This window comes from Elephantulus edwardii, unplaced genomic scaffold, assembly GCF_000299155.1.
Source record: "Elephantulus edwardii isolate Elephantulus edwardi_28Jun2011 unplaced genomic scaffold, EleEdw1.0 scaffold00250, whole genome shotgun sequence".
Taxonomy (NCBI): Eukaryota; Metazoa; Chordata; class Mammalia; order Macroscelidea; family Macroscelididae; genus Elephantulus; species Elephantulus edwardii.
In genome coordinates this window covers 3,608,502-3,634,635 of record NW_006400000.1, presented here as the reverse complement: position 1 = coordinate 3,634,635, position 26,134 = coordinate 3,608,502, and the positions used below count along the sequence as shown (strand labels likewise).

At 45.1% G+C, this 26,134-nt stretch overlaps 1 protein-coding gene across 1 annotated transcript in view; it reads right to left on the bottom strand.

The window, feature by feature from the left end:
* Positions 1–26,134, bottom strand: part of SEL1L3 (sel-1 suppressor of lin-12-like 3 (C. elegans)) — a 232,357-nt gene that overhangs the window by 115,437 nt on the left and 90,786 nt on the right. Inside the window, exon 9 of the mRNA XM_006899266.1 lies at positions 24,700–24,840. Coding sequence (XP_006899328.1) covers positions 24,700–24,840 — 141 coding nt within the window. The remainder of the gene's footprint in view (positions 1–24,699; positions 24,841–26,134) is intronic.

The following is a 26,134-nucleotide window of genomic DNA, read 5'->3' as shown; positions in this document are numbered from 1 at the left end:
ACCACCACAAAGGACAGACTGAGAAACATCAAAAAAGCTTTCTGGGCTATAAATATTCACACAAGCAAACTGCTACATCTCTCTCAGAGAGAGAGAGAGAGAGAGAGAGAGAGAGAGAGAGAGATTGATTTATTTTGACTGCGGTGTCTGGTGAGTTCTCACAGTCAACCTTTGTGGTAGCAGCATTTACACTGGGCCACCCCGTGCTCTTTTTAAGGGACAGTGAGTCTAAAGGAATGGGGAGGAAACAAACCAGTGGAGACAGAATGGTGACTCTGTGAGAATCCTGTAATCAATGTTAGTGAGCTACTCAGCCAACCATCAGGAAAGTAATACTGTTAGGAAACAGACCTTAGTAGCAGGAAAAGTAGTAGTTGAAAGTTAACACTTTATACTACCTCAGACTGAGCTCCGGTAGCTTAGTGGTAAGAAATCACTTTACCAACACAAATGTATGCAGTTCGAATCCCCCAGCTGCTCCACAGGAGAAAGACTGGCAATCGCCTCTCGAGTGATTAACCATCTCTGAAAACCCACTGAGGGGTCAGCTGTGGATTGGTTCCAACTCAACAGTGCTCAAAAACAACAAGAAGGGCTGTCTTTTGCAATTAAAGAGCAGAACAACAGAATAATAAAGGAGGAACCTATCAAAAGCGAGCAATTTGAATCCATGAGTTGCTCTGGGGGGACAAGGATTAGCAATCTCCTCCTGTGCATAAAGTGCCTCTGCAAACCAGCTGAAGGGTCAGCTAGGGGTTGGTTCCTACTTGACAGTACACAACAAAAACAACCTTCCAGTGGGAGCTCTGCGGGCCTGATGGGAAGAAGGTATGCTGTGGTCGAGAGGGCACACGGTTTGAGTCCACCAGCTGCTCCGAAGGAGAATGGGTATTCTCCTCCCATGAGATTTACTGTCTCTTGAAAACCCACTGGAGGCTCAGTTACAGGTCAGTTCTGACTGGATGGCACACAACAAACACAGCTAATAACCTTTCACAAGGAAAGAGAAGATTTTGTAGTCTAGTGGTAAGAAGCTGCACTGTAATCCCAATGCCACTCAGTCCAAATCCACTAGCTGCTCTGAGAAGGCTGGGCAATCTCCTCCCATGTGACTTAAGAGTTTCTGAAAATCTCCTGGAAAGAGCTATGAGCTTGGCTCTGACTGGATGGCATATAACACGACAAACAACTTTTCACAACACTGTAAGCTAAAGAGGAACTAATATTCTTTCCTACAACATTATAAAGCTTCCTCATCTCATGTACTCTGGGCATGTTGTGAGGAGAAGCTACTACTCCTCGGTAAGGGATATTATGCTTGGAAAGGTGGAGGGTCAATGAAAGAAAGCAAGACCCTCAACCAGATGGACTGACACAGTGACTGCAGCAATGGCCTCAAGTGTGTCAGAGATGATGAGGACGGCCCAGGATAGGACAGGGTGCAGATCTGTTCTTCACAAGGTTGCTATGAGTTGTACTAGACTCGAAGGCCTAACAAAAGCAACAACACTATAATAATTGAAAAGGAAGGGTTTTCTCTTAGCCTAGCAGAAGCAATTGGCAAGCTTTCTGATCAAAATGGAAGCCTTCTGAAGTTATTTACCTGTAAACTCTACAATCTATAAGTAGGAATGATCCCTTTTGGGTACATAAATGGTGCCAAGCTATTTTGGGACTTTGACAAGACTGGGCCAGTTAACCTGGGACACAATTGCCAGGCCTGAAAGCCTGTGCAAAAGAAAATACTGTTAAAAATGTTCACATTCCACCAGCCTGCCCCTCCTCTATATAAACCCCTGAAGCCTCCTAGGTGGGGAGACAGATTTGGGAAACTCATACGCCTGTCTCCTGACCTGTAGGGTGGTGCGCTGATGACCCAACTGCACCACATCTCTGGCGGTTCAAATCCACCCGCAGCTCCTCCAGGTGGGCGAGCTCCTCCCGTGTGATTCACGACCTCAGCAAACGCGATGCAGGATCAGTGATGAGTCCGATCCAAATGGACAACCGTGAGCTTTGAGAATAGAAATGCTGCTTTTTGCATTCCAATCCCAGTCTCCAAATTGGGTTTTCTCCACGTTTCGTGAATAACATTTATGTAGAAATTCTGAATGATTGCATGATTGGTTAAGTATAGTGCTGCCAGGAAAAAAAAAACCATTTTTTTAAAAAAAAATAGTTGATTGGCAAGCTCTGGTGGCCTAGTGGCAAGAAGCTGCGCTGCAATCAATGCCAGAGGTGCGCAGTTCGAATCCACCAGATGCTCTGCTGGAGACGGAGGGACAATCTCCTCCTGTACCAGTCAGATCCAATTTGACAGCACACACACACACACACACACACACACACACACACACACAAGAATTGAAATAATTTTTCTTTTTTAAAAAAGAGTTGATTGTTGTACAAAGTGCAACAGTGAGGATTTTTGTATAATGAAAACAGCTGTTGTCCTTTCCCTCAAGCCTTCTTTAAAAGAGAAGATAATGGTGTTAAAAGAATCCCTATATGCATCTGTCTCCATACACTCTTGGCCCCTCAAAATGACACAGAATCCTATTCTCATTACTGACACTCAACTTTCTCTTTGGAATGAACCACATACCATCGACACCTCTCCTTGGCTGTCAGAACTCCCTTCTTCCAAACACCCCAGTATTTCATTCAGTGACTCTTCCATCTTCCCCACCAGGTCTCTATTTTTAGACACCTGGACTGTTTCCAGGGGTTTTGCTGTAACCAACGACACAGCAGAGCGAACATCCTAGAGCACCGTTATCTGCACAGCTGTCAGATGCATGTGCATGGGAACCTGCCTTCCACCAGGAGTGGGCATCTGCTGTGGGCTTTTACCTGGGCATCACTGAGGGATGAATTCCATCCTGCCTACGTTCTCCCCTGCAGTCAGTATGCACCGAAGTGCTCAGATGAAGTTTCAAAAGAAACGCTGCTCATATGTATTCAGATATTTACTTTGAAATATGAACTCATCTCTGAAGCCCCTCTGTGCACATTCAGAGCAAAGCCACATTAACATTTTGCTAATGAATCATCCTGGCCTCACCTGCTCTGCCAAACACCTAAGACGTTTTGCATTTTTCTTTCTCTTTGTTGTCGAGTCAGAACAACTCCTGGCTGACTCTCTAGTGGGGCTTCTAAAGGTGTAAATGGCAAGGGGGGAGACTGCCCATCTTTCTTCCTGGGAGACGCAGCCCCTGGCCAGCATGACAGGCCCCCAGAGGGACTACTAGCCCAGAGCTTTGTTTCTATTAAGTACTCACAAACCACAGACCTCAGCGTTGTGATTTCCTAGGAGGAAGAGATTCCAAATAAAATGAAATTCACATCCCTGGCGTGGAACTCCAGAAATCATTAGTGGCGTCTCCAGCTAGTTCAGGACTGTGCAAAGGAGTCATCTCACAGACTCTGTGTACATTCTCAAGAGGGGTCAGTCCCTGAAGAAGGACATCGTGCAAAAGAGAGGAAGACTCTGAGTGAAATGGACTGTCATCACGACTGGAATAATGGACTAGATGAAGCACAGAAGATTGTGAGGCCAGCACAGGATTGGACAGGTTTTGTTCTGTTGTCCAGAGGGTCGCTGTGAATGGGAGCAGACTCCTCATAACAACAGGGTGAAGGAATTCTTCACTAAGCTTTAACTTGCCTGCACACAAAACCTGGCTGATTAAACCTACGCAATAAGGGCTTCATTATTTCTTTTACATATTCAAGTGCTTAGCTCTTCCAAAGCATCACCAATCAGTATTTTCTTTGAGAATCCAAATTATTTTCTACAAGAGTGAAGACAATAAGTGGAATAACAATAGCAGAGAGCTTGGTGGTGTGCTGGTCCTTGGCACATTGCACTGCTGACTCAAAGGGTACAGGACTCTGGTAGATCGAATCACCAGCGACTGACTCCACAGGAGGAAGATGAGCAGTCTTCTCTCGTTATGATTTTCAGTCTTGGGAACCTGAGGGAGGTTCTCTATGACAAGAAGAAATGATGCCTCTGGGATGTGGTGCTGGAGTATGGAACACACCATGGACTACCAAGAGAACAAACAGGTCTATCCTGGAGAGGGTGAAACCAAGTTGCTCTTCGAAGGTAAAGATTCTGCAGCTTCATCTTACATACTTAGGGCACATGGCCAGGAGGGGTAAGTTCCTAGGGAAGGACATACTGCTTGGAAGGGTGGAGGAACAGAGTAGGAGAGGAAGACCCCAGAGGAGATGGACTGACACAGTAACTGAGGTAATGGGGTATGCTGGAGTCAGTGAGACTGACTCAGAACAGGGCTCAGAATAGAGTTCAGAGATATTGTATATAGGGTCACTATGGATCACAGGTGACCCAAGGGCACATAACAACAATGACAGACTGAGAGTGTAATAATAATTCAAAAGTAAAACTGCTCAAGTTTGCATTCCAACAGTGACCGTACTGTCTTTGGTGATGTTACAGCAGCAAACTTAAAATCAGTTTGATGAAACTGTTAATTTACCCCATCTGGTTTAGCATATGTATTCCCCCCCACCCCGCGCCCCCCAACTGGTCTGTAACTAAGAACCACGCTTTGCTGGTGGAAATGAACAGTATAACGAAGAAGTGAATAAACAAAATAGAACAGCCATTTTTCCGTTTTTTGTCTGCACCAAAAGCTACTACCAACATTAGCTAACGCTTGCATTTCTCAGGAAGTCTCTGGGTGGCACAAATGATGAGCATGCTTGACTACAAGTGAGAGGGCGTAGGTTCAAAGTCACCCAAAGGCACCTCAGAAGCAAGCTTTGGCAATTGAAGTCTGAGCAATGGGCCACTGGCAACCCTACAGACTACAGCAGGGTTCTCTACTGACACAGGCTGGGTCTCCAGGAACAGGCTGCTCTATACTTATTACTTTCACAGTAGCACTATTCTTCTCCCTCCTCCATGTTCTTTTTTATAATAAAGCCAAAGTTATCCTTTGCATTGCTGTTAGGGTGTGAGGTCCCTTCGAGTCAACTATGCCTCACAGTGAACCTATGGACCACAGATCTGAGCCTTGCCCTATCTCGCCCATCTTCACTATCTTGCTTAAGCCTGCTGTTACAGTCACGTGTCAATCAGTCTTGTTGAGGGTCTTCTCTCTCTCTGACTCTCCACCTTTCCAAGCAAGGTGTGTTTTTCTAAGAACTGGCCCCTCCTGACAGCGTGCCCAAAGTACGTGAGGCCAAGTTTCACCTCGCCCTTCGCGTAGCATTAACAGCAACAAAGGACAGAAAATGAGAAGGTGGCCTCTCTCTGAAGTGCTCAGAGCTGGAGCCAGACAGAGTGGCAGCCCATTAAGAATTCAGGAGGAAGACACACTCCTTGTGAGAGGCATAGCGACAGCAGTAGAAAAGTCATATTTCATTTCAAGTTTCCGAAAGATATAATGCATCTAAAGTAGTAGAAGTTTGAAGGCAGGGGGTAAAGAGAAAGAAGAAACCATCACTTAACCGTGAAAGGAATGATCAGTACTGACAAGTTTACTGGTTTAAATAAAAAAACCCCAACAAACTCACAGTTCGTTCCTCATCTGCATTCTGAGCTGGGGCCTCTGTCACCTCGGGCGCTGCTGATTTCGGCACTAATTGTACATTTCTGTAATGCACAGGTCTTTTCTCTCTTTTTTTTTTTACAGGTTTACATATAACCATGCAGATACATAATATTTCGTGTAAGCAAGGAGTGGAGTCCCACTTCCTAAACAACATGCCTCTAGAAACTATGGACTTTGAGGGGAAAAAAACGATAGCTCGAGAAAGGCTTCAGGTCTTTGGTTCATCAGGTCTCTATGAGTTGTGCTCGACTCAACAGCAACAACTTTGTGTTGTATACAATCATTCGCGTGCCTTTTGTTTAATATAATCCTACATCTTTTCTTTCATATGTATCTCATTCCTCTATCTTCTCACCCTCCGTCCTTTGCCTTGTCTTTTTTTTTCCTCTCTCTCCTTTCCTCTCTCTTTCCTCCCTCCCTTCTCTTCTTCCTCTACCTCCCTCACTTTCTTCTTACAAAACTGTCATCTCTGATTCCCTGAGCAGAAAAATTATGAGCTGTTCTTTGTTTTCTTCTTTGTGCCTCTGTGTATTAAAACAAAATGAACCATGAATATTTTCCTAAATTAAAAAAAAACATTAAGAAGTACGCTGATTCATTAACGTAGGACGGTGAACATCACTTCAGCAAAGCAAGGTGGCCTGGCACCATCAAGCAGTATAATGACTGTGGCCACTGCCACGCTCGGCATTTTTGAGTCTTTGAGTAAACACTGCAGAAAGAAGTCAGATACTGAAACAGAGGACACTCAGGCACCAGGCAAGCGCACTCTTGGCAGCCAGCGTGGAGACAGAGCTTCCCCCACACGCTGTACTGCAAAGCCTGGGGCCGTCAGGTAGAAGCCCTGCCAGGAATACACAGATGGTGACAGTGAGAGACCAAGGACCTGGCCTGGTCCGGGGGAACAGACCTTACCTCCTGCAGCCACAGGCACCAGGTCCTGGGGACTCAGAGTGCCCAGGCCAGGAAGAAAGGGCGGGGGAGCAGGCAGTTCTGGCCCTGAATGGATGTCCACAGGGCCGTGCCACTGCTCACCTGTCTCTCCCCTGTGCCCTTCCTGCTTTGCTTCACCTGGCAGAACTCTGAAGGAAGGTAACCTGCTCCTGCACCTCACACCTCTCCTCCTTGAACATTCAAGGTGTGTCCTTCCTCACCCAGACCTACACTCCAGGCCAGGTGGTGTCTCTTCAGTGTGTTTTCTTGGGCCTTAACCAGCTTGTCAGCTTGAGCCCTGCCTGCCACTGCTGCTCCAGTTGCCTCTCAGCAGCTCAGTCCCCATCACCACCTCTCCTCTTTGGATATGAGCCCAAACCCAACCAACTCTACAGGCCTCCATTCTGACACATGTGTTACAGAGTAGAAGCGGGCTCTGCTGGGTTTGCTTGCCTGTAACTTTTAAGGAAGCAGCCTGCCAGGCCTTTCTTCCTCGGCACCAACCGTCAAACAGCTGAGAGTAAACTGCACTGGTCAGGGCCCTGGTTCAAAGGCCTTTAGATTCAAAGGCGTCAATTCATATAAGGAATGAATGACAAAGTGTTTTTAAAAAGACACAGAAATAGTTACATAACTCTTAAACAATGAAAAAAAAATGCATGCACTAAAGCACTTCTGTACTGTTGTTGATGTGAGATGTCATCGAGCGGACCATAACTCATAGCGAGACTAGGAACAACAGCTGGAAACGTGGCGCTGCCCTGTGCCAGCCTCCTGGTCTTCCCTCACAGCAGCAGTCCCTGTGCTAATCCATCTTGTTAGCATTAGAAAAAGTTCAAATGCTAATCGGGCAATTTCTATGCACTGGAGAACTGGAGGTTCCCCGGGGAAAGAGCACAGAGGGTGGGCAGAGAGAAAGGTCCCCCTAAAGTTTTAAAGAGGTGATCTCATATGGGAGGTGCCCCCAGAACCTGGACAGGGTGCATGCACCCCAGGACACTTCTGATGTCAGTGAGGTAACGGGGGCTGAGAGCTGCGGGCCTGGCAAGCCTCACATCTGTATGCATTGCAGCTGGAGGCCTGAGGGGTGTTGCCATCTTTAATTCAAAACCATGTTGGCTGCAGGAGGTGAGGAAAAGGCCTGTTCGACTTCCAAGCAGGAAACACCAGAGGGAATGCCTGCGTTTTAAGCCAGAGCAGTGCATCAGCTGTCAACGTTTAAAGAGCCTCCCTTCTCCGAGCCCACCCGGTGGGGAGGTATGCGATTGGTTCCCATTCTTCACAGCAGCTGCCCCAGGACCCAGACACCCAAGACAAGGTGCCCAACTGGGTGTGCATGTATCTCAAGGCTGGTTAATATCTGAGCGCCTGTAACTCCTTGGATGTGAAAACATGAAGCAACGTTAGAGGGGACAAAGAAATGGAATTCTTAGCCATTGCAAATGGGATTGCAAAACGGCACAGTCCCTTTGGGAAACCATTTCAAACACAGAGCCAAACAAGCCACAAACTAAGAAACCCAGTGCCATCAAGTCGATTCCCATTTAGAGTGACCGCCTATCAGGTTTCTGAGGCTGTCAGTCTTTATAGGAAAAGCCTGTCCTTCTTTCTGTCACTCAGCATCTGGTGCATTTGAACCTCTGGCCTTTCCATTAACAGCCTGACAAGTAACACACAATGCACAATTTATTTTTGTGCTGCTTACAAATATAACGAGCAGAGTATGTTCTTATATACTGAATCATAACATTCAATATATTGAATTTGATCATAGCATTATGAACTTGCGTTATTAGTAACCAAACAGAACCTTTTAAAATCTTTTCTCCACCTTTTCCTTGAAGCATTACTTCATTGTCAAAGTTGTTGATACAGGTTCACACAAATACATTAGCTGACTGCGACTCACAGCAACCCTGTGAAGAACAGAGGGAAAGCTTCACCTATCCTGCGCCATCCTCATAATCCTCTCACAAACACTTCAACGTTGTGCCATCAACTCACAGCTGACCCGCCAGCAGCTTTTCAGAGGTTGTAAATCCCACAGGATGAGACTGCCCATTTTTCTCTCTCTAAGCAGCTGGTCAGATCAAGCCTCATGTCTTTGAGTTGATAGCGCAGCTCCTTACCACTGAGTTAGTTACCAGAGCTGAAATGCCAGGAAACTTCACAGAAGACGGGTAATCTACTCCTGTGGGATTTACAGCCTAGAAAACCCAACAGAAGGTCAGCAATGAGTCAGCTCTCAGACAATGGCAAAGGGTCGGTCAGTCATAAAAACTCCAGCAGTAACAAAATAAAGAGTGCAGTGACTGCCATGTGCGCAGATGACACTGAGACTCACAGCATCATTTTAACCGAGTAACAATGGCAGCTCTGACGCCCCTGCATGGAGTTTCGGAGGCTACACATCCTTACCAGAAGAGCCTGCCCGCCTTCCTTCCAAGGGCAGCTGGTGGATTCAAACTACTGACCTTTCCTTTACAAACCTGATACATTAACCAAAGATTCAAACAGTAAATGGCCCAGCAATCTCCTCCCAAGTGATTTCTTGCCTCTGAAAACCTGCTAGCGAGTCAGGTATGAGTTGGTTCTGACTCAACAGTTCACAACAACAACACTGCTGACAATGTCACTGGGTGCATATGTACCCACCACACTGTCTTTGTGACACCACCATCTATGATCCTCTTTCCTATATATTAAGCCACTTTCTACAATCACATTCTGATTTCTATTAAAGCAGACTGTCCCCAACACAGAGTCCCCAGGTTTACAATGGGGTTCTGTTGCCCTGAGTCTACTCTGGTGTAAGCCCAATACATCATTTATCATTATTTTTTTACTCTTCATTATTATTGTCTTTCATTATCAGTATCTTCATAAATAGACAGCTTTAAAACTGCAGCCCGAGTGGTCCTTGGAGGCAAGGACGATGAAGCTTCATCTTTCACACTCTGGACATATGGTTAGTTGAGGGTATTCCTTGGAAAGGGATATCATGCTTGAAAGCAAGGAGGATCAGCAAAGGGGAGGAAGACGCGCAATGAGATGGAGTGAAGCAGTGGCTTCAGCAACGAGCTTGAGATGATGAGGAAGGCACGGCACAGGGCAGGGTTCAGGCTGGCTGTTCACAGGGCTGCTATGAGTCGGCTTCGACTCGAAGGCATCTAAGATGGCTAAATAGGGAACTCTGGTAGCCTAAGTGGTAGGAAACTATGCCATTATCCTGTAGGTGTGAAGTTCGAATCCACCAGTGGCTCTGCAGGAAGAGAATGGGCACTCTCTTCCTGTGAATCTACTGCCTTTGAAAACCCACTGGAGGATCCGCTATGAGTAGGTTCCAACTCAATGGGAAACAGTAACAACGGCTTAATGGACTTGTGCTGCCAATATAAAGGCACATGGCTCGAATCTACCAGCTGCTCTGTGAGAGAAAAGTGGGAAATCCCCCTCCTGTGCAATTTACTGCCCCTGAAAACCCCTCGCTCCAAGGAGCATGCTTACTACACTCTCTCCAACATCTATCTGTTCATTCTTTTGACAGTCCACAGGATGTTCAATACTCTTCTTCAACACCACAGTCACAGTTCCTGTTAACAACAAAGACTAACTTGGTTGCTACTGTGCAGATTCTGGCTCAGGGAGACCACAGTTTCATAACCAATGTGAACTCCATTGGATTTTGTTTAAATTTAAATATTTTTTATTATTATTATTAATTTTAATGAAAATTTACAGAGACTCCACTGGATTTTTAAGGCTGTGAACTTTTGGAAAGGAGATCATCAAATATTTTTTCCAATGTGCCTCTGGATAGATTCAAATCACTAGCTTTTCAGTAAGTACTTAAGTACTGTGTTCTTCACACACACTTGATTGTGCTTATGCAAAACCTACACCTGGGCCAAGAGGCAGTCGTCAGAACAGAGCAAGGAAACATTGTATGGTTCAAAATTAGGAAGGGTGTACGCCAGGGATGTGTCCTATTTCCACACCTTTTCAACCCATATGCAGAACAGATTATCCGGGAGGCTGGGCTCTATGAGGAAAAACGCAGTATCAGGATTGGAGGAAGAGTCATCAACAATCTGGGTTATGCAGATGACACAACCCTGCTTGCTGAAACTGAGAAGAACCTGAAGCGCTTGCTGCAAAGACTCAAGGACTGCAGCCTTCAATATGGATTGAGGCTCAATATGAAGAAGACAAAGATTTGCACCACTGGACCAAATGGCAGCATCAGGATGGATGGTAAAGAGATTGTAATTGTTCACAGCTTTAGTCTGCTTGACTCCACAGTCAACACTGGCACCAGCAGCCAAGAAATTAAAAGACATACTGAGATGGGAAAGTCTGCTGTTAGGGACCTCTCCAAAGTACTGAAGAGCAATGGTGTCACTCTGGAGACTAAAGTGTGCCTGATACAGGCCATGGTCTTTGCAACCACTTATTATGTTTCAGAGAGTTCAACAATGACTAGGGAGGATAGAAGGAGAATTGATGCCTTTGAGCTGTGGTGCTGGAGAAGAGTATTGAGGGTACCATGGACTGCTAAGAAAACAAACATGCTCAACTTGCAGAGGGTGAAGCCTGATTGCTCCTTGGAGGCAAGGATTCTGAGACTTTGTATAACATACTTTGGACATGTTGTAAGGACATGATGTCCCTTGAAGAGGGACATCATGCTTGGGAGGGTGGAGGGACAGTGCAGGAGAGGAAGACCCTCTATGAGGGGTAATCAGGGTGGGTGTGTAGGAGACAGTGAGTTGGCACATGACAGAGCAGGGTTTAGGGCTGTTGTACATAAGGTCACTAGGAGTCACAAGTGAATCAACAGCACATAACAAAAACAACAGTTGAGTATTAAACTATCTGCCTCTGAATAGATTTGAATCTCTAGTTTTTCAGTAAGTAGTTGAGTACTAAACTATCTGGACCATCAGTGCTTTTGTCCTCTTACACATTATTAGTGGCCCTCAAGTAGATTCAACTCATGGTGACCTCAAGTTCTAAACCTCACGTTCACCCTACACTTAATTCATTGCTGTCAAGATGAAACCAACTCTCGGATGGCCTTCCCACCACTGGCTCTTTTTTCTTTGATTTTATTTTATACTGATTTCTTTTTACAGTTTGAATACCTTTTTTTCCCCACAAAAGATCCTTCCCATTTCCTTCACCCTGCCCCCCCACCCACTGAATTGTGTAACCCTATGATTAACACCCATCCATCCCCACCCTTGGATCCTCATACTTGGTCTACAATAATGGTTTTATACAGTATTTGTTCTTGCGGGACTGAGTTAGTTCATTCAGCATAATGGTGCTTCGTCAAAAAGTTGAAGAGAGAAATTCCATATGACCTAGCTATTCCATGACTTGAAATGTACCCTGAGAATATGAAAACTGAGGCTCACACGGAGACTTGTACACCAATGTTCATAGCAGCATTACTATTCCCCATCGCAAGGACATGGAAACAGCCCAGATGTCCAACTACAAACGAATGGATTGAGAAGGTGCAGTACATTCACACAATGGAATATTACACAGCACACATGAATAATGATTTTGTAAATTACTTTCACCTTTGGCTTTTAGAGGCTGGCAATCTCATGAGAGATTACTCACCCTTCCCCCATTGAGCTGCTGGTGGGTCTGAAGCATCAGAGAAGCACAGCCTTTGAGCTGGTAACTACAGCTGTTGAGATTTCTAGTTGTTGTTAGGTATCTTCGAGTCAATTACAACTCACAGTGACCCTTTAAGCAACCGATCTGAACCTGGTCCTGCCTTGCACCATCCTCACCAATATGTTCAAGCCCACTGTTGAGGGTCTTCCTCTGGTTGAGGGTCTTCTTTTTCTGACCCTCCTCCTTTCCCAGCATAACAGCATTTTTAAAATGACTGACCCCTCCTGACCACATGTCAAAAGGATGCAAGATGTAGTTTCACCATCCTTGCCTTGAAGGTGCACCTGTTATCATTTCTTCTAGAGAGACTGAAAAAGTAACGGAAAGGTGCTAGACACTTCGAGCAGGACAAGCTCAGAGAGAGGAGAATCTGAAGAACCAAGAATGTACAGTCACACAGGTCTTACTTCCCCCCCGCCCCAAGACACCAGAAGAAAGGTATGTTAAACACGCAGTCAGATCCTTTTACCTCCTATTTGCAAACCCCCATATTCTGCCTCCATCGCAGCCCAGTTAAGGAGCCAGACAGAAGTCCTGACATTAATCTCTCCCAGGTTGGTAGAGGATGTAGAGATGCCTGGAGCAAGGGCAGTGGGCTGGGTAGAGAGGAATTTTAATGAGGACTGTATGCCCAGCAGCCTCTGCAGAAGGAGACCCAGTCTTTATGGAGGGGACACAGGAACCTAGAAAAACAGGGCTGGAAGCAGGTTCTAAAAATGGGGCTGGTTCTAGAGAACCATACTCTCCCTGCATTCTTTCGGGGCTGCTTGTGGGCCCTGGGGAAATAGCAGGGAGAGAGCGGAGGGGTGACAGACCTGTGTGTCCCAGTGCGGCCTGAGGGTGGTGGGGCAGGTGGGGACCCTGATGAGCAGACATGGCACAGGAAAGGCTGCCGGCTGCCAGGCAGAAGCCAACAAAAATAGTTGATGCCAAGTTCACCCCAACTCACAGCGACCTAACAAAAACAGTTGATGCCAAGTCCACCCCAACTCACAGCGACCTCACATGTTGCAGAGATGCACTGCACTCCACAGGGTTTTGCAAAGGGGTAGATTTTTGGAAGCAGACCACCACAGCTTTCTTTCTAGGTGCCTTTGAGTGGGTTCAAATTGTCAACCTGCCAGTAACCAGTTCAGCACTTAACCGTCTGCACCACGCAAGAGGCTTCTTCAGCCTATTGGTGGTGGTGGTGATGGTGGTGGTTAAGTGACCCACAGTGACCGTATGAACTACAGATCAGAACCTTGCACAATCCTTAACATCCTTGACACATTTTAAGCCCCTTGCTGTAGATATTGTATCAGTCTATCTCCTTGAGGGTCTTAAGGACTTCATCTCCTTAACTGACCCTCCACCTTTCCAAGCATGATGTCCCTTCCCAAGGAATAGCCTCTCTTAATAACAAATCCAAAATATATGAGATGAAGCTTCATCACCCTTGCCTCCAAGGAGCTTTCTGGTTGCACTTTCTCCAGGACATATCTATTTGTTCTTTTGACTGTCCACAGGACATCCAGAGTCTTCTCCGACTCCACAGCTCGAAGGCATCAATTCTTCTGACATACTTACTCATTAACCAGCTCTCAGATGCATAGCAGGTGACTGGAGCAATTGGCTTGAATCAGATGCACCAGTCTGTAAACTGGTATCATTGCTCTTCAGGATTTTGGAAAAAGTTCTGACAGCAAACTTTCCTAATGCATTAATGTCTCCTGATCTCCTGCCTGCTGGTATCAAGGACTGATTGCAGATCCAAATAAGATGAACTCTTCAACATTTTCAATCTCTTCTCAATCTACCATGAAGTTGCCTATTGCCCCACTGGTGAGGATCTTTGTTTTCTTGATGTTGAAATGCAATCCGTATTGAAGGCTGCAGTCTTTGATCTTCTTGCGGCAAGTGCCTTAGGTCGTCCTCACTTTCAGCAAGCAAGGTTGTGTCATCTACACGATCCAGGTTATTGATGAGTCTACCTCCAATCCTGATGCCGTATTCTTCTTCATAAAGTTCAGCTTCTCAAATGATTTGCTCAGTATACAGACTGAGTAGATACAGAGAGACCATAGTGCTGACACACATCTTTTCTGATTTTAGATCATGCAGTAGTGCTTCCTTGCTCTGATAGGTATTTTGTATAAACGTAACTAATTGTTCTGGAATTCCTTTTCTTCTCAATGGTAGTCATCATCAGTATGATCCACAGAGTCATATGCCTTTGCATAGTCAATAAAGCACAAACAGACATTCTTCAGGTATTCTCTGCTTTCAGCCAAGAGCCATTTATTATCAGCAATGATATCCCTGATATCATAGCCTCCTCTAAACCCAGTCTGAACTTCTGTCAGTTCTTTGTCAATGTTCTGTTTTAGTAGTTTCTGGTTAATCTTCAATAACATATTGTTTGCATATAATACTGAGGATATTATTGTTTAATAATTTCCACATTCTATTGGATCATCTTCCTTGGGAATGAGAACAGACATAGATCTCTTACAGTCAGTTCTCCAGGTAGCTGTTTTCCAAATTTCCTGGCATAGACAGGTGAATACATTCAGGGCTGCAACTGCTAGTAGGATTAGTGTCAGTTGGTATCCCATCAATTCCTGGGACTTCCTTTTTTGCCAATGCACACAATGCAGTTTTAATTTCTTCCCTTATCTCTACTGGCCCTTGAGCATATGTTACTTCTTGAAATATTTATGTATTAATGAATTCCTTTTTGTACAGTGACTTCATATATTCTCTTCCTCTTCTTTTGATGCTTCTTGAATCATTCAAGATTTTTCCCATTGCATCTCTCAGTACTACAACTTGAGTCTTGAGTTTTTCAGTTCTTTTAGTTAGCAGTGCCAAGTGAGTTCTTCCCTTTTTCTTCTCTAACTCCAACTCTTTGCACATTCTGTCAAAATGTTTTGCTTTGTCATTCCAAGCTGCTCTTTAAAAGCCTCTATTCAAGGGAGCTCTGGTGGCTTAGTGGCAAGAAGCTGCACTGCAATCCTGAAGGCGTGCAGTTTGAATCCACCAGATGCTCCGCTGGAGAAGGGAGGAGCAATCTCCTCCTATACCAGTTGGATCTGATTCGATGGTACACAAGTACAAATAAAGCTTCTGTTCATCTCTTTCCTTCAGCAGCTTTTCCCTTTGCTGTGGCCTCTCAATGCTATAGCGTCATTTTCAGAGTCTCTTCTGACATCTATTTTGGTCTTTTCTTTCTCCTCTCCTTAAATAACCCTTTGCTTTCTTCGTGGCTGAAATCTTTGGTGTAATTTCACAATTTATCTGGTCTTTGATCCTTGGTGTTCAATATCTCAGATCACTTCATTTTTTTTATAAAATTTTTTATTTTACTTGTGATTTTAATGAAAGTTTGCAAAAAGTTAGATTTTTTTTCATTCATTCAATGTTGCACATTTTTAACCCCTCTCCCTCCCTCCTTCCCCCCTCCAAGTTCACTTTTTAATTTTTTAAAAATATTACTAACATGGGGGTTGGGGGAAACTAAGAAAAGAGGGGAGAAATAATATACCCGACATTGAAACAGTTGAGGGAGAGAACTGTGTAAAAGAAATATATGATTAGATATTATTGGCATGACAAGAGTCCAGAATAAGAGCTGCATAGTAAAGGGGTGAGGGGGTGGGAGAGCTGTATAACAATAAAAAACTTTTCTAAAAAAAAAAAAAAGGCAAACTGATGGGGGAGGGGGAGCAGGGAGGAAAATGTGAAACAATGAATGGAAATGCAAGTTCTTTATAAACTTTCATTAAAATCTCAATTGAAAAATTGTTTAAAAATCCCCCAATGTATTCAAATTTTGTAAATAAATTAGATTTTTTTTTTAAATATTCATTCATTGTTGCACAATTAGCTCCTGTCCCCGTCCTCCCCCCCTCCCCCCAGTCCTCACTGAAATGCACCTCTTCGTCCGGGCTACTGTCGTACATATAATGCCTAATCATATATTCCTTTTATACAGGTCTTTCCTTCATCTATTCCAGTGCTATGTTCACTATCAGCCCAGTTCTTCAGATGGTTTTGAAATTATTCGCTAACTGAGGTTCCTCAGAATAAAGAGGAGAAATGTCTTTCTGTGCAATTAAACTGCTTCTAAAAACCTGCTGGTGGGTCAACTACGAGTTGGCTCCAACCTGACAGCACTTAAGTCTTTGTTTGTTGTTCTTGGTTTCTGAGTGGGTATTTTTTTTAAAAAAAAACCTCAGGTTCTAGCTCCAGGCCTCTGTGGAGAATAAAGTAATTTTAAATCCCTCCAAACAAAACTTTTGAACTGTCAAGATGACATGAAAACATTCTTATTAAGTATATTTGCTTTAAAAAGACTGTTTTGTGAAAATGATTCACTCTTGTTCCCCATCAGTAAAATGATATTTAAAGATGATCAGAAACCCCATGAAAACAATGTCAGTGTGGATGTGATCCCAGCTCAGTTAGCTTAAAAGATGCTGCTTCCTTGAAAAAACAAGGAACTCATCCAATGATATTCAAAATGGCTGACACTGGAGGACATTATGCTGAATGAAGTATCTCAGTCACATAAGGACAAATACTGCATGGTGCCACTGTTGTAAAACAGGACTGACCTCGGGGTTGGGGGGAGACTAAGAAAGATGGGTTCAAGAATGTATACGGAATTGAAACAGATGAGGGAGAAAACTTTAAAAGGGATATGTGATTAGGTATTTTTGTCATGACAGGAGTCCAGAGTGAAGTCTGTATAGTAGAGTGGACCTTGGGGGAGGGATTGTAAAACAATGAAATAATTTGTCTTTTACTTTTCCAAGAGGGTAGTGTATTGGGGGGTGGGGGAGGGTTGGGAGGAGAGAAAAGTGCAACAATGAATGAATGGAAATCCAAAGTTCTGTAAATTTTCATTGAAATTAATAATAAACTTTTTTTAAAAAAGGCACTGCTTCCTCTTCTCTTTCATTTAAGGAATGGCTTCATTGCCTCCCGGACAAGTAACAAAAAAACAGAGAGTGTCTATACACAGTGCCAACAATAACATTTGCACAGCACAAATCTGCAACCTGGGAGCTCTGGGGGCCTGGTGGTAAAGAGCTGCCCACTGTGGAGACTGTTGGCATTCTTAGAGCTTTCTTCAAAAAAATGGGGGGAAAGGGGAGCTTTATGAAGCAAAGTGGAGACGTGGTTGCTAGGGGCCATGAGGTAAACTATAACCCACAGCAACCCTATGAAACGCAGACATGAACCGTGACCCATCCTGCACCGTCCTCCTGGTCTCTGACATGCTCAAGCCAAGAGTTAGTGATTTTGTCAATCCGTTTCATTGAGGGTCTTCCTCTCACTCTCTGATCCTCCACTTGCCCAAAAATGATGTCTTCTTTCAAGGTCTGGCCCCTTTTGACAATATATCCCAAGTAAATAAAACGAGGTTTCACCATCTTTGTCTCTAAGGAGCACCCTGGTTGCACTTCCTCAAACTTGTCGTTCTTTTGACAGTTCGTGGGCTAGCCAGGACCCTCTCCAACACCACAATTCGGAGGCATCAGTTCTTCTTCTGTCATTTCCATTCACTGCCCAACTTTCAGATGAAAATACCACAGGTTAAGTCCTGCTGCAGGCTACAAATTGACATTGCTTCTCTACAGCACATTGAAGAAGTCCTCAACAGAAGATTTCTCCAGTGCAATGCGTCTTTAGAAAGAAAGATACTTAACGTGTAAAATACAACACAAAACAAAAACACGGTGTGACTTTGAGAAATCAATTGAAAACTGTCATGGATTTGATTCCAACTCATGGTGACCCTCTACTCTGGGAAGCTCTGGTGCTGCTGTTGTTGTTGTTGTATGCCGTCAAGTTGCCTGTGACCCATAGCGACCCTATGTACAGCAGCTCTGAAGCCTGCCCTGTCCTGAGCCAGTCTCACTGACTCAAATACACAAACCCCCATTGTCCCAGTTACTGTATCAATCTAACTCATCTAGGGTCTTCCTTTCCTGTGCTGTCCCTCCACCCTTTGAAGCATGATGTCCCTCTTCAAGGATTGGTCCCTCCTGGCCAAGTGCCCAAAGTATGTGAGATGGGGCTTCAAAATCCCAGCCTTTAAGGAGCTGTAGGTAATGGCACTATCAACAGCAGCAGCTCTTTAACAGTCTAAATCCATCAATGGCTCCGTGGGAGAAAGACAGGCAATCTCCTCCCCTGTGATCTGCAGCCTTTGAAGCCCAGTGGAGGGGCAGCTATGAGTTCATTCTACTTTACTGGCAATGAGTTAGAGAAGCCCTAAAAGACAGAACTGCTCCATAAGGTGTGCAAGGCTGTAAACTTTATGGAAACACTGCTACATTTTTCTCCCTCAGAGAAGCTGGTGGTTTGAACGGCCAACTTTTCCTCTTTAGCAGCCACGTGCTTAATTACTGTGCCACTAGAGCTCCATCTCATAGCAACCTCCCACTGGGCTCACAAGGCTGTACACTTTTACAAGGGGGGACTGGGAATCTTTCTCCCTCAGAGCAGAGCAGCTAGAGATTTGAACCCCTGACCTTCCAGTTAACAACCCAATATGTTACACTTGACCTAATAACACGGTTGATTCTCCTGCAGTAACGTAAGATTATTAGACCAAGCCTGAGTGAAGCAAATGGAACGTCACAAAGCAAATGTAAACTGAACACACTGGCAATTTATACTTGACTGTTAATATGAAAGGGAAGCTTTGCATTCACCCAGCAGCACCACAGAAGAAAGGCCTGCCCATCTACTTGTGTAAGATTCCAGCCCTGGGAATCCTTACGGAGCACAGCTCTAACCTGTTAACACATGAGGCCACCATGAGTTTCAATCAACTTTACGGCAGCAGGTGGGAATTGGTAGTGGTTGGTTTTCATAGGGTAAAAGATTGCTTTTTGTGTGATTGAGCATAATCAGACTTTCTCCATTAAAACATAAAAGGTAGAGCAGGCGAGAATAATAGGTAGCAAGAAAGAGCAGAAGAGAGAAGAGAAAGTAGTCTAGCATCTTTATTTCACATCACAGAGGCTGGCCCAAGTCAGAATGAATCCAACTGCAACTGATTTTTGTTTGTTTTTAGGTTCCTTTTGAGTCAAGCAAATGAGAGACAGAGCTCTAAGCATCTAGTGAAGAGGGATCAAGAATGTAGACACTTTTAGGGTGTCTAAAAGGCACAGGGCAGGGAAAGGCACAAGATGGGTCCCAAAATAAAGGACACCTCAGTCCACAATGTTAGGAGCACAAAGGTTGAGAAACTGCCCACACAGCACTTGCTAGATCTGACACGGATAAGGCTTAAGTATTCCGCATCCATGAATTCATTAGTTCCTCACAGCCACAGAGGAGCTTTCATCTCCATTTTGCAGATAAGGAAATCGAGGCCCAAGCTCACAATTCCTGATAAAGCTACTATTGGAACCAGGCCTCCTGGTGCTTGTCCAGTGACACAAGGCTCCTCGTCCTCATGGTCCACATCCGAGAGCCCACACAGTCCTTTACAGTCAAGGTCTTTGCACCTTTTCACCTTGACTCCACTACTCTCTGCAGCTCACATCCTCTCGTTCCTAAACCAGGGCGGTGGGCTACCCCAGCAGCTTCCCTGTCTCCATCTCCACAGCCCCTAGACCCCACCTCCACTTCTATCAGTGCCTTCAAACCCCCTACGTCAGCAATATCGCCACCCCCCTGCTCTAAACCCTTGCCACCGTCAAGGTAAAACCCAAACTCCCTGGTGGAGATCCAAAACTCTAGCTGGAATCACTATTCTCCAGGTTTTCCTAGGGCCATGGTAGTGCAGTGCTTAAAGCCCTAGCTGGTAACCTAGAGTTCCATGATATCAACCCACCAACTGCTTGAAGAGAAAAAGATAAGGCAGCCTACTTCCGTCAAGATTACAGCCTCAGAAGTCCATTTTCATTGTATACTGTTGAACCAGACTCAACGCTTAGCTGGTCAGGTTTTCAGCAGGTTTTCAGGGCAGTTAATTGCCTGGGAGGAGACTGTTCATCTTCCTCCTGTAAATGTGAACCGTGCGCCTTCAGGTGGGCAGTGCAGCTCCTTATCACTAGGCCGCCAGAGCTCCCTAGAAGCCCTAGAGTGTTGTCCAACTTTGCCCTCTAGGGTTGCAATAAGGTGTTGTTGATTGCCATCGAGGTGAGCATGACTCATAGCGAACCAATGAACAAAAGGTCTTAAGCTTTTCTATAACTATCGTCATTTCTCCAAGTTCACAGTTGCCAGAGGCAGGTGGTTTTGGAAGTGGATGCCATTCCTGCTTCCAAACCTGTCTTAAACTGGGAGCTCCACCAAACACTGCCCATGATGTGTATCCATTATGGTGTTTGGCACACCTACGCCACAGTTGTTCCATTACAGCATTTGAGATCTCAATGGCACAAGGGCCACAAGGTGTGGCACAGCAAACCCAGATTACCTCAGCACAGCAAACTGACAATAGTGCTATATGGCTTTGAAGAACATTCCTCCAAAATATAGTAACAAGGGATTAAAATATAATCCCTCAGGCCCAACTTTTAAATACAAGGGCCCTCCAGGAGGTCTTGTTGACTCTAGACAAGAGGCTTACATAAAAAATAACCAAATATTCCACACCGACCGTCAACCACAACAAGAGAGCCCACTTTATAGAGTCCAGATGCTTCACCCAGTCTTCTCAGGATCTACTAGGTAGCACAAAACAGTAACAGGGCCTCCCCTGCCTCCCGCCGCCCTACATTACATTAGTCATGCTCTGTTGTTCTCACTTCTTCTAGACCTGGAACTCCTGCCCCACTTTGCTAATCTGGCAAACATTTTCCATAATCCACCCTAATGTCACCTCCTCTAGGAATCCTTCCCTGAATACCTCATCCTCCAGACAGAATGGAGCACTCACCTCCACCACGTACTTCCAGAGTCCTTTATTAAAATACACCACAATCTCTCTGTAAGAAATCCACCTAATAATGTAATCACAAGATCAAACTTGTCCCATGTGAATCAGAGCAGAACTGTATTCCACAGAACTTTTAACAGCTGTAATATTTTTTTTTAATTTTTAGTATTTTGTGTGTGTGTACCGTCAAATCGGATCTGACTGGTACAGGAGGAGATTGCCCCTCCTTCTCCAGCAGAGCATCTGGTATATTTGAACCATGTACTTCTGGGATTGCAGTGCAGCTTCTTGTCAATAGGCCACCAGGGCTCCCTGACAGCTGTAATCTTACAAGAAAGCTCCAGGCTCTTCTTTCATGGGACCACTGGGTGGATTTGAACCAGCAACCTTTTGGTGAGTAGCTGAGTACAAACCATTTGCACAATCCAGGGATTCTCCAACTAGCCCAAGCATTTCAAAATCCACTCTGCTTGTTTAAGAGTCCCTCCAAATGGCCCATTTATTTTACCAAGTGCATCACTATTTTCCTTTGTTTCCAAGCCTGTCCCTCAAGGGCAGGGCCCCTGTGCTATCTCACTGGCCTCTGAAGTCTAGCCAAGTCACCGGGCAATCATTCAGCAAGTACTGAATGAACCCAAGGTGAAATCTCCTGTGTGGCCCTAATTCTCCCAGCATCCGAAGGCCACTGTCTGCAAAGGAAGCCGAGGCTGCTAGACTCTGCCATTCTGACGCGGCTCGTTGCCATCAAGTCGACTGTGACTCACAGTGACCCCGAATACAACAAAAGGAAATCCAGCCCAACACTGCCACATCTTCACAATCTCTGCTGTGCTTATGTTTATGGTTGGAGTCCCTGTGTCAATCCACCTCTTTTAAGAGTCTCCCTCTCCTTCGATGACCTTCTACTCTTCCCTGCTTAATGTCTTTTTCCAAGCACGAGTGCCTCCTAGTAACGTGTCCAAAGTCTGTGAGACGAAGACTCCCCGTCCTTGCTTCTAAGATGTACTCTAGCTGCACTTCTTTCAAGACAGACTTGTTTGTCCTTTTGGCAGTTCGTGCAACATTCAATACTCTTTGCCAGCATCACAATTCAAAATCATCCCTTCTTTTTCAGTTTATTAATTATTCAACTTTCACTATGCATATGAAACAATCAAAAGTACCACGGCTTGGGACAGGTGCACCTTAGCCTTTAAAGTGGCATCCCACCATGCTAGGGATGTTCTTGGGTGAAGGAGAAGTCTGTTTCTGCATCACTTCTACTCAAGGCTCTGGTACTGGACTGTTGGCATCACAGCCAGTATGTTCCCCTAGAAGCTCCTTTTCCAAGTTTTGCCAACTCCAGCTCCTTCTTTCCTGTCCAACAGGCAAAGCTTTAAGCTCTCCTATGGCCCTGCAGAATGTACTTAATTATCCACTACCACTTAGAACCTGCAGTCAGGAGGCCAGGAGACAAACTGCACTGAGAAAGTCTACAGTCACGGACCGCTCCAACTTACTGCAGAGCAATGATGTCAGTTTGAGAACTAAGGTGCGCCTGATTTGGACCATGGTCTTTTCAGCCACTTGCTATGCATCCGCAAGCTGGACAATGAATAAGGATGACATAAGAATTATTGAGGCATTTGAATTGTGGTGTTGGAGAAGAACACTGAATATTGAAAGGACTGCCAAAAGTACAAACAGATACATCTTAGAGAAGGCACAGCCAGAAGTGCTCCTTGGAGGCAAAGATGGCAAAGCTTTGTCTCACATACTTTGGGCAGGTTGCTAGGAGAGACTAGTCCTTGGAGAAGAACATCATGCTTGGGAAGGTATGGCAGTGAAGGAGAAGAAGACTATTAACTAGACGGATTAACACAGTGACTGCAGCAATGGGCTTGAGTGTGTGTCATAGGAGAGGGTTCAGATCCATTGTACATAGGGTCGCTATGAGTGGTACTTGACTTGACAGCACCTAGCAAGAACAAGCACCACCCAATTCGGAAGCTCTGATGGCCTAGTGGATAGGGTGTTGCACTGCCAACCCAAAGGTAGTTGATTCAAATCCACCAGGTGCTCCAAGGGAGAACGATGGGCAATCTCCTCCTGTGTGATTATACAGCCTGTGAGAACTCGCTGGAGGGTCAGTTAGAAGTCCATTCTCATTTGGCAGCAATGAGGTCGAGACTTTTTTTTGATCATGTAGTCAATTCCAATACAGAGTGACCCTTCAGAGTGGAGCCACTCACAGGGTTTTTGTTCCTGAGGTAAATCGACGCAGACACAGAAATGTACTCTTTCTCCAGGGGAGTAGATGGTGGTTTCCAAACAGGTGACATTTTTATTAGCTTTAACCACTGCACCATCCAAATTGCAATGATTCTAACTGGAAGCCGGCAGCAAACGGGAAGGAAGAGAGGAGATGACGCTTCAAATTGGCTTCAACTCCAGACCTTCAAGTTCAAACACCAGAAGGGCCCAGGCAAGCAACACAAACACATGATCAAGTGGCACATGGCAAGTGTCCATTTTTGGCTTGTAGCAACCCATGGTGGCTTAGTGGTAAGAAGCTGTACTGTCAACTCAAAGGCACACAGTCTTAATCCACCAGCTGCTCAATGAGGGAACAAGGGCAATCAGCTCCTGTGTGATTTATTGCCTCTGAAAACACCCTGGGGTCAGCTCAGGGTTGGTTCCGACTCGAAGGAACCTAACAACAATACTGGGTGGTGCAACTGGGGTGCTGCTTGGAAGCATGCAGGGCGAGACTTTGTCTCATACACTCTGTGCTTCTGGTGAGGAGGGACCAGTCCTTGGAAAAAGACATCACGCTGGCCAAGTAGAGAGGGTCAGTGAAAGAAAGGAAGCCCCTCAGGGAAGTGGATTGACACAGCGACGGCAACGAAGGATTTGAGCGTGGTGGAGATTGTGCTGACAGCATAGGATCAGGTCTGCTGCTCAGAGTCTCCTTGAATCGTACCAACTTCATGACACCTGACACAGCAAATGTTTACAGGGCACCGATCACCATGTCTTTCGCCCACACAGCTGTTGGGTAGGTTCAAACCGCTAACTTCTCAGTTTGCATCCAATCACTTAACCATCGTGCCACCAGGACTCGTTCAGAACTCCAAGAGAGGACGACTGGGGATCCCTTCACCTCGAGGCCTTTGGCCACGAAGAAGCGAGGTCCCGTGTGGCCATATGTCTAAACTTTTCATGAAAAGCTTGACATTTGCATTTTAATACAAAATTTCTGGCACAGGTTTTTGGTGGTATGTTGGTTTTTTGTTTTACAATTACAATATCCATTGAAAGCAACCCCATTTATTAGAGTTCAGACTCGGCTGAAGGCTGGCTGTTTGTGACCTTTGCTTTGTTTAACGGCTCAAGTGATTCCAAAACGAAAGTATATATATTTAGTCTTAGGCAGGTGAGTGCACAGATACATGGAGAACAGTGGGCATCCAAGGGCAGAACTCAAACCTGGAATTCAGCTAGAATGTGCTAGTGGGGGTGAGAATAACTTGGAGGTCTGAGGACCCAGGAGGGTGAAGGAGACGCCAAAGGCAGGGAGCTCTTCTCAGCCAGTCCAGAAACTAGGCAAAGACTCACCTGTCCGCAGATCCGTCTCCAGCAAGGCCTGGAACACGCTGGGGTGCCTGTCTTTCAGCTCCTTCTCCCCTGGAAAGGCTCTGCATGTGGAGGGTCTACCGTACCTGTGCGTCAGGTCCAGGTAGGAGTTCTGGAGGCCACCTACACAGAAAGGGAAGCACAGGACACCATACTCTTTGTCATTGTTATTAACTGCCACCAAGCTAGCCCCATGTATAACAGAAACCAATGCAACTTGGTCCTGTGCAACCCCCACATTCAACTGAAGAGAGACCTTTGCAATTCATGTGATTTTCACTGTTGTATCTAGAAGTAGATTACCAGGCCTTTCTTCCTCTTCTCAATCTGGAAGCTTCACTGAAACCTGTTTATCATCATGTTGTTTTTGTTATGTGCTGTCGAGTCACTTGCGACTCACAGAGATCCTATGTACAATAACCCTAAACCCAGCTGTGTCTGTGCCAATCTCACTGTCTCCAACACACCCATCCAGATTACCCCAGTCACTGAATCAATCCACCTCATGGAGGGTCTTTCCCTCCTGCGCTCAGAATCCTTGCCTCCAAGGAACAGCCTGGTTTAATCCTCTCCAGGATGAATCTGTTTGTTTTCTTAGCAGTCCATGGTATACTCAATACACGTCTCCAGCACCACAGCTCAAAGGCGTCAATTCTCCTTCTATCCTCCCTAGTCATTGTCCAACTCTCTGATGCATAGAAAGTGATTGCAAAGAACATGGTCTGTATCAGACGCACCTTAGTCTCCAGAGTAACACCACTGCTCTTCAGTACTTTGGAGAGGTCCTTAACAGCAGACTTTCCCATCGCAATACGCCTTTTAATTTCCTGGCTACTGGTGCCAAGAGTGTTGACTGTGGAGCCAAGCAAACTAAAGCTGTGTATAATCTCAATCTCTTCACCATCCATCCTGATGCTGACAATTGGTCCTATGTTTATCATCATAGCATCACAAAAGCCTCTGCTGACAGATGCATGGTGACCACACACTAAATGCACTGGCTAGAATCAAACCTGGGTCTTCTGCATGAAAGGTGAGAATGCCTTTTGTTGCTAGCAGAAAGAGCTGGCATTTACATTCACCCAAGGGCACTGCAGAAGAAAGTCCTGGCAATCGGCTTCCAAAAAAATTCAGCCATTGGGAATCCTATGGAGTATAGTTCTATTTGACATGAGGTCACTGTGACTTGGGGCTGACTCAGTTACTGGGTTTATAACATGTTAAGAGAATGACACACAATGAAATACTACACTGCACTGAAAAACAAAGAACTCATGAAATATTACACCAAATGAGTGACCATAAAGGGCATTATGCTGAGTGAAATATCTCAGTCACAAAAGGACAAATACTGCATAGTGCCACTGTTGTAAAATGGGACTGACATTGGGGTTGGGGGGAGACTGAGAAAGATGGG